Here is a 12,394-nt window from a genome sequence, read left to right on the forward strand (position 1 = left end):
AGTGTTTGTGACTAGTGTCAGGTATATGCATGAATCTCCTCACCGTCATCGAGCAAGATAGATATTTAAAACGTGTTGGACTGCTCGATTCGTGGAAAACATAGTTCAAGAAAGGTTATTAAGCCCAATAATTAAAATTAAATATTAGTGAATTTTGATCAAAATTATGACTGACAAGTCTTGAATTTTATAAAATATATAATTAAAATTATTTATTGATTTTCACTTATATTAAAATCTAGATTTTAATTCCTCTCAAATAGAAATTTAGCCTAATTCTCTTATATTTATTTAAGACTTATAACTTTCATCAAATTTTCAAATTTTCAATTGCATGTTTCATTAATTTTTATCGAAAATTATTTGAAAGGTATTTTTATCTAAACTAAACAGGAGCTTATTAGTAGTGGTGATCATCAGTTTATGTGACAATATGATTATTATCAAAAATTCATTTTTTAAAATATAATTTAAATTATAAATTCTACGGGATTCACAACTTATATTAATTTTTCAATCACATGCTTCATCAATTTTTATAAAAATATATTTTTTTTAGCTAAAACAAACATTGGCTTATCGGTATTGTTGATGCTCATCACGCTACGTGACAATGTGATTATTGCCATATTGTTTAATGAAATTGAAATGTATTAGTATTTATTAGACAAGATGATAGTGATCTTACTATCATATAGTCGATTGATCATGAGCAGTGTCGATGAATATCATTGTCGAGTTCTATGCATTCATATATATCACCAAATAAGCGAGTTAATATTGCTATAAAAAAATGTGTTAAAACCTGAACAACTTTAAGTTATTGAACTTACAGTGATTATCAAGTTCATTTTCTTTTCAAATTTATTTTGAATAACAGATTTCATGAGACTTGCAATTTCTATTAACTTTTCAACAATATATTTTATCAACTTTTATTAAAATTTACTAAAATTCTAATTTTTATCTACTGAAACAGAGGAAATGTAATTTCAAAGTCAGGTAACATGTCCAACAACGAAAGTTACACTCTCTACTAACACAATAGGGAATAATTAGATCCTTTAAAAAGTCGAGTTTTGTACGCACCTCTCTCGTTTAGCTTTCGTTTGGCAGTCAATTATAAATGATTTATAAATACAATAAAAATCAAACATTAATTTTAGTCATACACTAATAATTACTATTTATTTATGCCCTGTTTGAGCCCCATTAATTTGCAAAAATGTATTATGAAATAGTAATTGATGGAGAATTTGTGGTCAAAAAAGAAAAAAAAGATTTCGATATTCGTGTAATATTATTTTCATGAAAAAATATGTGGTTAAAAATGAATATAGTAGAAAAATTAATAGAAAAGAATGTAAAGTAAAGGAAGACAAACAGTGCTTTATTATTATCACGTTACGTGAAGTTCACTACTATTTATTTTTACAAATCATGTGTGTGTCAAACAAATGCTTAAAATTGTGTGTAACAAATATGTTATGTGAATTTAACTTTTATTTCATGTTTGACCTTTATTTTTCTTGAAATTTATTTTGAATCGCACATATCATGTGATCAACCACTTTTATCAATTTTTAACAATGTATTTCATAATTTTTTATCAAATTTTAATGAAAATATGATTTCGGCTGAGACAAACTATAGCTTAATAAAATCATAATAAGTCATTTCATTATTAGGGTAATTATATATTCGTGTTGTAAGTACAAGAGTGATGAATGACTACACTGTGTGTAAAGAAGGAGGGCTTCACATAAGCCCTTTAGAATACACACAAATATGTGGAGCCCAATTTTTTTTGGCAATATTTAATTTAGGGAAAATTTCATAATACCTACATTAACTATGCTATATTTTGGTTTTAAGATGAAAAGTTTTTAATTTCAAAACAGAGAGAGAGAGAGAGAGAGAGAGAGAGAGAGGGGATTTTGTTGCAATTAAATCCCTAAAATTAAGAATCCAGTTTCCATACTTGAACAAACTCCTTAAAATACATATTTACATTCCAAACCCACACAATTATTCACGCAACAGAGGACAATTATTCACGATTGAGGAAAAAATTGCAGATTTAATGATTGAACTGGTATCCAATTTATTCGATTTTGTCATACATTAAGGTCACATATCTATACATTTGGTCACAAATTCATATTTTAATTAATCATATATTATTTTTCGGTTAGAAATCATAATTTTTAAATATTACAAATTATTTTAGGGTCACAATTAAAAAAATTTATAGGTCACAATTTGTTCATCGGTCACAGATCGAAAATTAATACGTCGCAATTTATGTATTGGTCACAGTCATTAGACGGTCACAAATTGATATTTTTTTAGGTCACATTGGTCACAATTTATCTTGTTCATCGGTCTCTATTGGTCATAGATTAATTAATTTAATGATCGTAATCAGGCAAATAATCTTTGACCATGTGACCACCACCAACACTTGTGACAACCTCTGCCTACAACAGCACCGCCACCAAAACCGCCACCGTCACCCCGACTGCAACATCGTCGTGAGTAAAACCACTACAGCAACCACAACACCACCGGCCATCCCACACTATTGGAACCACCACCACATTAATAGGAACCACAAAAAAAAAAAAAAAAAAAATCCAGATTGGGTCACCCATGCCATCCTACACACAAACCACCATCCACAACCACCATTGTCCTCCTCCCTATTCTCCTCCAGCCCAATGTTAGAACCAAAACCAGAACTCATCCGCCCAATGCTACCACCAGCGCATTACAGATCCAAAAAAATTAATCCAAAATTAGAGATCCAATATCATCGGTTGACACCCACAAATCCACCACACCGACGACAGATCCACAACCATAGAAATCGGTGGCAGAGACAGATCATGGATACTCGAGCAAGATGCGCACTGTAGCCGCTGGTGAAGATGAGGCCACAGATCACTGCGCTATCGTCTGGAAAAGACGGTACAACCTGGGGATGAAGCTGCTGGTGAAATTGAATTTGGGTGGGGAGAGTGAAAATAGAAGTATCACCTCCTAAACCTTTCTTGAGCTGCCACATAGAGAGCGAGAGAGAGAGAGAGGAGGTGGGGAGAGTTTGAGGAGAGAGAAGGAGATGGATTATAATTGATAAAAGAGATAAGGAGATGGAGAGAGAGAAAATTGATTATAATTGATAGAGAGAGAAGACAATTTGAAATGAAATTCGAGTATAATTGGTATTTAATTTAAAGATGAAAATCTAATTTTTAAACTATTAAACTACTCATATAAATTTTGAACCCTAGTTTTTAACCCTAGGATTGTGAGCATTTGTATGACTTCTGTACAAATATTTTACGTACAAATGATTTTTTCCATATATAGAGGCCTTATTTATTGGCACTTGGCAGTGAAAGAAATTCAATTAGCAATTATTGTTGTTGCAGGCTAAAAAGCGAATGTAGAGAAAAATCTACTTCGATGATTGCGCTATGCCAGGCAAAACGTGCCACCCATGTCCTTTTCTAACCTTATATTTATAGAAACAATGTTACGTGTAAGACGTAGATTCACTCTATATATATATTATTATTTTATAGATTAATGTTATGTAATTTTATTGAAATTACAATTTCAATCTAGATAGTGCTCTAGATATAAATTAAATGAAAGGTGAAATTAATTGAATCATATTATTTCATTTATCATTTAATGTTACATTAGTATCATCTAAATTGGAATTACAACCCCATTAGAGTTACATAATAATACTTTCACATCCACAATTCGATAAATAGTGATTAATGCAAATTGGTTTAGTGAAAATTTTTACATTGTTAGTCTATTTGATATAAATACAGCAAAGTCCAATACTGCCGAGAAAATTAAATGAAATACTCCGAATATGAAGTATGAAAAGGTGTCTATAAATTTACCCTAGTACCAACCCTCCAACCTAGAGTAGCTAGATGGGGAAGTAGCTCCTCATCCTACCTATTTCTTTATTTTAAAACAGCATTTCGCTTTGCTATGCCCTCTTTTGCTAGACTGGCTAATCTTTCTATCATTTTTGTCCAATCCTATTGTCATAAAGATCGAAGGAGGGAGCTTTGCAAGTTGTACCAAGAGAGAGATGGGCAATTCCTCCCACTCATTGATCTAACTCTAGTTCGACATATTTAATAAGGGCCGATTCAAATTAATTATTAACAAACATTTAGGGAGTAGAATTGCTACACCCATACCAACAATAAGAATGTAGAGAGTGGTATAACATTCTTTCGATCCTATTTGATAAGGATTAAAATCAGACATTTAAGTATATTTTAATAAAAATATGTGATTAAAAAATTATTCATCTCATGAAATATTTTATTAAAATTAATTGATAACTATAACTTTAATAAAAAATTAAATTTTTATTCCTATCACACGGGGCTTAATGTCAAAAGGATTCATGGTTTGGCATTCTGTGGTGTAATGGTTTAAGTTTCGGCGGTTGGGTAGGTATCAATACCATTCACCAGCTAACCTAATTCCTCATCTACTTTTCATATATATATATATATATATATTTTTCGTTTATGGGTGGGATGAGGTGACGGCAGTCGAGGGGAGCGGGCCTAAGGCACCAGGCATCCTACTATTTGTTTTTTATTAGCCACTAGTGATATGTAGGTCCCGTTTGACCCGCATTTTTTGAAAAAATATATTTCTAAATAGTAATTTGACATCATTTTAATCACACAATTCGTGAGATTCATTATTATTCATCTTTGTAAATGTATTTATAAATTGTCAAATGAAGGCTAAATTAAGAGTCTGTTTGACAATTATTATTGTAAGAAAAATGAGTTTTGAATATTGATTTTTAGGATAAGATATAATTCAAAAGTATGGAAAAAGTTATGAGAGAATGTGTAAAATATTTTATAAGTGAATGTGTGGTTAAAAATGATTTTATATATAGTAAATCATAAAATAAATTAAAGCGGGTCAAATAGGGAAATGGCATGGTCTAATCATTTAATAAAAATGGATATACTAACATGTTTATGATTCCGACAAATGAGATCTAAAAATAACATTATTAATAGCACACGAGAATTCGACTTTTTGAAGTTTTGAACAACAAAAAGTATTATGAGCAGAGCATGTGGAAAATCAAGACTCATAATGCATGGTCATAGAGTAGTCATTTTCGGGAGTTGCCAAATTTGTTTATAGATGAAGAACATAGAACAGTCTTTTTTGGGAGTTGCCAAATATGTTCATATGACGAGAAAACATGACTGACTCCTCTGGCACCTAGTCAAAATCCTTCCATTTTTAAACAAGTTACAGTCGAAGCCGTCGCTGGCAAACAAGCGGCCAAATATATAAAATTATTTGAAATTATACCAATTATCGGTATATTAAAAATACAAATCATGCTACTTAAACAGGACAACTTCAACCCTGTTCAAACTAGGACGGCCCCCCATTGGCAAGGAATCTGTTGGTGCCATCCTGGACCCCTTGCCAATAGCGGGGCGTCAAGCTTGAAAAGGGCTGACTAGCTGAGGTGAATAATCCTAAAAAATACAAGTGTGAGTGCATTATATCATATAGCAGATAAACAAAAACATTCATACAAATCGAAATAAAGCACTGCAACAAAATTAAATTATATTGGCATATCCTGGTTGTATAGATCAACACATATATAAATAGACATATCGAAATCCTTTTCCTATACTTATTGAAAGACCTAAAACGAACTATTATGTAATGATTATAATTGAATTAAGCCCCCTATTTGATGGCCATTGTTTGGCTAAAACAATGCTTTGAATAGTGAGTTTTAGTGAGCCAATCGGGGTATTGGACTTCCTTTATGAACCTCGCTCTTTCTAGTTTACCGACCTCTTCTTGAATGACCACTCGTCTTTCAAGCGCAAACTGCCTCTTCCTTTACTTAACACGTCTGGCCCCTAGGCTTATGTTGAGTCTATGGACTACTAATTTTGGGTCTATCCCTAGTATATCCTCGACCTTCCATTAAAAAAATCAATGTTGCGAGACAAACAATTGATGATTTTTTCCCGGAGGGTAGCCTTGAGATCTCGACCAATTGTTACCCTTTTTCCATGCTCGAGCTCGACCACCTCCAATTCCTCCATCGGGGCAAATCTACCTCTAGGCTTGAGCTCGAGGTCTGAAAGTTGCATGACGTCTGTTCTTATTCCTCGGATGCTAGTAACATAGCATTGTCTAGCAGCTGCTTGGTCTTTTCAAACTATTTCGATACCATGACCTGGGAACTTCATGGCTAAGTGAAAAGTTGATACAATGGCTTGGATCTTGTACAGTAGGGGTCTTCCCAAGATGATTTTGTAAGCCATAGGAGTGTTAACCACTTGGAAGGGTGTGATCTCCATCACTTGTGCATTGTCAGAACCCAATGTAAGGGAAGCTCGACGATACCTTCCAGGATAATGATTCCACCACCAAATCCCTGTAAAGGAGTTTTGACTGCTTTGAGCTTGTTGACATCCAAACTTCGATCTGGTAAAAACAGTTCGCTAACCCCACCTCAGTTAAAAGTGAGTTCGGTTCACACTCTCAGGTCGGAGTTACCCGTCGTTATCTCAGAAAAACACCACGATTACCCCTTATCACATCACCCTCTCAATCGGAGACACTTGCCACAGGTGATGTCATCGTCGCCCGGAATAGCCAATTTCAAGTCCTCGAATTCCAGCCCCCTACGGGTCATCATTACTTTGGCACATGACCACCGGCCTTGTTGACGAATCATTGGAGAATTCGACGACCCGAGTTGCAAGCTCGACACTGTTGCTGATTTGATGTAATTTCGGCTGAAATATATATAAATAGTAGAATAGGACCCTTGTAAAAGGACAACAAATTAAGATGACGACTATGGCCTGATCACATCTTTGCAATCTTTTCTAAACACAAATCGCCTTTTTCTTAAAGTTGGTTCAAAATTATCCTTGCTAATTTTTACATCAACAGAGCTGTTTGGGACAGATCCCCATTTTAGCGAAAGCCTCCTATGAGAATATATTTGATGCACTCCCATTATCAATCAGAATCCTCTTTACTTCAAAGTTAGCAACAATTGCAGAGACGACCAAAGCATTGTCATGAGGATATGATACTTCTTCCAAATCTCTTACCCCAAAAGTAATGTCTGAGAGTTTATCATGGGATTCCCTTGAGGTATGAGCATGTTGGCGGGCATATTGCTTTCACCCACTATTTGTGTTTCCTCCAGATACCATGTCTCCAATGATAATATTAATGGTCCCAGCAGTGGGTTGAGCACTGCTTCCGGCTCCATGCTCTTTCCAATTGTAACAGTCATTTCTTGGGCGTTTATCATGACCAATGTAATTTCTTAAGAGCCTTCTTTTGATGAGAGCTTCAATTTCCCGCTGCAAGGCTTGGCAATCCTTCGTGGTATGCCCATGATCTCGATGAAATTCACAATACTTGCTCCTATCTCTTGGGTCAGGGGGCAACTTCATTCTTGAAGGCCACTTCAACTCTTTCATATCTTTGATCTCCATTAAGATATTTGCCTTGGAGGTGTTCAACCAGGTGAGAGGCCCTGGTCGCCCTTCATTCTTCCGCGTGTCCCGAGGATGCTCTGGCCGGGAAACAGGATCATGTTGCTTCTTGTTCTCGACCTTTTCATGGGAAGGACCAGATCTCCTTGGATTCAGCATTTCCTCCGTATTAATGTATTTTTCAGCTCGGGTGAGGAGTTTGGTCACTGTCTGTAGCGGGGTCTTTGATAAGGATATCTTGAAGGCTTCATACTTTATGGCATATGTAAGGGCGGAGACAACCGCCGTAATGTGAAGGTAAGATATTTGAAGTCTTTCCTTGTTAAACTTCGTCATAAATCCTTGTAGGGTTTCATTTGTTCCCTGGCAAAGTTGCATGAGAGAGGCCGCAGTCTTTCTGATACGCTTGCTACTTGAAAAGAAGGCTGAGAACTTATCAGCCAAATCTAAGAATGAGGCTATGGAGTTGGGCTCCAATGTCGAGAACCAGTCCCTAGCAGCATTAGTCAACATTTGTAGGAAGGCTTTGCACAAAACTTGATCCGACGCAACTTGCAAATTCATGACATCGGTATATACATTGAGATGGTTGATTGGGTCGATCGTCCCATCATACTCTTTAATGCGAGGATATTTGAATCTGTTGGGCAGGGGATAAGACAATTTCTCTGGTGTAAATGTAGTGTTAGGGGTAAAACTCGTTGGCCCCCGAGCATTTCATTGCAGGCCAGCTGTAATTCCTTCTTGAATGATACGAGCAATCTCTCTGGAATCCATAGCAAGTGATCTCGAGCCCGAGGCCATGTTACGAGTACCCGAGGTCCCTACTCCACCAATTACGGGGTTTGGTGCTCGAACTTGTGCATCAATCATAAAACCACCATGCTTTGCCTGCACCGGATGTGAATTTCTTTTACTTAACGGCTGCATTAGCGTGACCACCTGCTGACGGAGCTCTTCGAAGGCTTCAGTTGTGACGACCGTCGACTGGGGTGCAGGCACTCTTGACGACTCTTCTTGAGGAGTCGGTTGATCTTCAGTAGGATGAGGGATGAGAGCGGATGAGCTTGCGGGAGGAGGACCTGATCGCGTGTTAACCATATGTTTTGGTAGCGGTTCCCACAGACGGGGCCAATGATGCTACCAAAAATTGTACCTGTTGATTTCCCGAGCTTGAGGACTTCGAATGAGCACGATCGTAGTCTTCCAGTTCCTAAAACAAAGGCAACAAGGTATCTTCTCGTCGTCCCTTCGATGCTTAAGTTAGAAAGGGAATTATATGCGTCAGATTATAAACTGGAAAATAATGAAAACGTACCTGAACCATGACCCATGGTCCTATATTTATAGTAGCAGGTGACATTCTCCTAGTGGGACTCAACTAGTTGAGTATCTCTATCCAATGAAGTCCTATTAGGTGAAGGAGTTGGACCAATGTCATAATTATGTTTGGGATAGAATCCTTATGGAAGTCAAGCATTGAAGTAATATGGTAGGATTAGAGTCCCAACTACATAGGAATCCTATTGGGTCAGTAATAACAATCGTGGGATGCGAGGAGAATATATCCCGAGACCACTCTTGCTCGAGGACAGGATCATGGAAATGATGATACAGCAAGGCCGCAAGTGCTCGAGCATTATATCCTGAGGAGGGTAATGCTTGAGCAGTACAGATGTGGAAACGTAAAGGTTTCTGAAAAATGTCCTCGGGATAAAATGTTCGAGTATAACCAAAACTTGCCATATCACAGAGTAACATGTTTCTTCTTCTCAATCGTCTTGGAGTACTATCCTTACATTTATTTATTTATTTATTTTATTTTTTATTGGGGATGGATACCAAGCTCATTTAATATTTATTGAAAATGTATATCATGCCCATTGATAACTTACAAACAATTATATAAGAATAAATTAACATGATGAAAACATTCTAACTACCTAGATATAGTGACATTAGCAAATATATATGAATTAATTTTTTAAATAAATGTTCTAATTTTAATAACCTCTGCTAATTAATAAATTATTGTACAATTGATCGGATTAATATAGAGGTGCACTTTACAACTTACTCCTTTAACGCCACCTACCATCATCCTAAATTGTTATTTCCATTCAATTAGTATTTTATAATATTGTATAATTATACGATCAACATAGTATGGTAAAATGATGAAATAATATAAAATCTTATTATTACGAACTGACATTGCAAAATTTCAATTTTAAATTTTTACTAAAAATTAAAAATTTTGTTAGTTGTACAATTGAGATTGACAATCTTTTACAAGAAGGGGCCCACAATTTATTTATTTATCGTGGGGTCCCCTCCCATGTTAGTAGTTATCAATCGAAGTTGTCAACTCCGATTATACAACTAGCATGGTCCAAATTTTTTTCAAGAAATCTTAATTTTTGTGATGACATTCCATCATAATAAAGAACTCCCACAAAATGGTTTCAAAGGGACTCGTCCAATATTGCTCATCTAATCTGTGACAAATATATAACATTGATAATCCACTATTCATGGGAATTGGAACATTTCCAATAACATCAAATTGATTTTTGTAACCATGGTCAGTCGTACTCCACTCATTAGATTCATGAAGAAAATTTTTGGCCAGAAGCCCAATAACAGTTACGATATATGGACGGCGCAAAATCTTTGAACTACTTCGATGTGTGACCCTCCTCTGCAGCAGTTTCAATGTTCAAAGGTCTCACTATCGTCAAGTTCAGCAACCTCATCCTCCATGTTTCAGTTCCAAAGTAGCACCAGCAACAGGCTCCTGCTTCTGGAACTGCTCTGCCAATTTCTTCAGATTCTCCAAGTTATCTGGACCTGAATTTTTCAGGTTAAAACATTCAATTATTTGAAGTCATAGCAGAAACCAAAAAACCAAATACTACAAGAAACAGGAAATGATGCATACCCAACTGGTGAATAATTTGAGGAAGAATGTCTTGCAACTCTGCAATAACATCACGTGAAGGTCAGGATTAACAGAGTATTAAAACAACGGAAAAGGACAAGCAATGAAGCTACTCTCCTTTTCTTTTACCGATAACGGAGAAATACAGACAAGAAAGATCTTAATAAACAAACTAAATCACAGACCAAAACCCAGTTTTGAAGTCTAGAATAAAAATGTATAAACATTCAAATCACCATTAGATGAAAGATTAAAAAGAAACCATTATAACTTTTCAAGAAAAAAAGAGTAACATACTTTTGTTCTGAGGAGTGCCACTAATCACCCAAGTGTTGGCAGCAATAGAAGCTTGAACTAAATAACAAAGAAAAACAACAGTTAGCGCCAACCTAAAAGACAAAACACGGATTCAGTTTAAAATATGTGTCCCTTTAGGGTTAACGAACTGGATAGCTACATCCTTCTTGAAAATATTGACCTCCTCAATTGCAGGTATTGCATTCACACCTATTCTCTTCAGGGTGCTTTGAAGTCTCTGTCATCTGTGGTGGTTGTCTTTGAACAGCCTTCTTTTTTCTGCAATTGAAGGCATATATTATACAACTTTGATAGAGAGAATGCACTAACTCTATCCAACTTGTGTCCCAGCTTAATACAAAACCTATATGTACTCCCTATACAAATCAGGATGGACGCCAATTTCAACGAAGTGTGTTCATTATTGTGAAGAACGTAAAAAAAAAAACTTGGAATGGTATCGAAGATACAGACCTTCTCGGGGTACCTTTCCCACCTGTTCGGACTGAACCAGCTATCTTCATTAGCATTTCGACATTCATCTGTCAATGAAAAATATAAGGAGTTCATTAAAACTGCCAAGAATTTCATAATGTCCCAAATACAGCTTTAAATATAATTCGTAAGGCAAAACTATGTTCAGGGAGAGCTTAGCAACCAGTCAGCAACAAACAGCATGAACAAAACCCAAAAAACTTGCAAGCAAGTGGTATCTCCAAAAGTGAGAATTAGTTCTAATTGTCCCACATGAGCCATAGGGCACTAACATAAGCATAAATTTCTCCCGCAGATGTTTTTCTCTGGGGAAATCTCATGTGACAGGTTACTAAAACCAAAATCATTGCAACCGTAATCAGAAAATACTGAAGTAACAAGTTACTAAAACCAAAATCAACTGTATTCAAAAAATACTGAAGTAACAGGGACATGAATGGCAAATTCTTTTATTCAAGAAAATAAATTCCCGTTAATAAAGAGGGAAACAAAAAATTGAGGCAGTTTTGATTGATGTGAGGCCATGTATATGTTCCTTGAGGCAAGGGATAACCATCTGTGGTGGTGCGCAACCGTGGGTGGCGCCGAAAGTAGGATTGCGGTGAAGGGTTGTATACAGCTGTTTGGTATTTTGGGCTTAAATGTGGTTGTTTTCGAAGAGATTGGCACTGTGGAGGAGGATGTTGGGGAGAGTCAGGCGAGGCTGGTGGTGGTGGAGTCCGACGGGTGTTGTGGTTGGAAGGTGGTGTTCTGTGGATCTATAGGTGGCAGCTTGGTGGGATAGTGAAAGTGGTGGTAGTGGAAAATTTAGGACTTATCTGTAATGTTTTAAAAAATTTAGGACTATGATTGTAATTAATTATTTATTTTTCTTTTCTTTTCGTTTTGTTTTATATGAGTAGAAGGGTAAAATCGTCATTTTATTAAAAAATATGAAAATGACCTTTTGCGCAATAAAAGGTAAAAGGTAAGTGTGGGCCAAAAAATGAAAGGTAGAGACATTTTACACAATAACATTAAAAGATAGGGACTTTTTGTTCTAATTACCCTTGTCAAAAACTTAGAAAAATTAAAATATCAAACAAAGAAAAAGAAA

General features: G+C 35.7%; 1 protein-coding gene and 1 pseudogene across 1 annotated transcript; both read right to left on the bottom strand.

Moving 5' to 3' along the window:
- Positions 1 to 7,244: 7,244 nt before the first annotated feature.
- LOC111400251 lies at positions 7,245 to 8,129 on the bottom strand. Its single transcript, XM_023027674.1, has one exon. It carries the CDS (start codon positions 8,127 to 8,129, stop codon positions 7,245 to 7,247), a length of 885 nt encoding a protein of 294 aa, XP_022883442.1.
- A 2,114-nt stretch (positions 8,130 to 10,243) lies between these two features.
- On the bottom strand, positions 10,244 to 11,345 carry LOC111400252 (annotated as a pseudogene).
- Positions 11,346 to 12,394: the final 1,049 nt, after the last annotated feature.

Source organism: Olea europaea, chromosome 10, assembly GCF_002742605.1.
Source record: "Olea europaea var. sylvestris chromosome 10, O_europaea_v1, whole genome shotgun sequence".
Taxonomy (NCBI): Eukaryota; Viridiplantae; Streptophyta; class Magnoliopsida; order Lamiales; family Oleaceae; genus Olea; species Olea europaea.

Bases quoted from the DNA above. Each gene is read 5' to 3' on its own strand.
- LOC111400251 (XM_023027674.1), bottom strand. From the start codon at position 8,129: ATGAATTTGCAAGTTGCGTCGGATCAAGTTTTGTGCAAAGCCTTCCTA.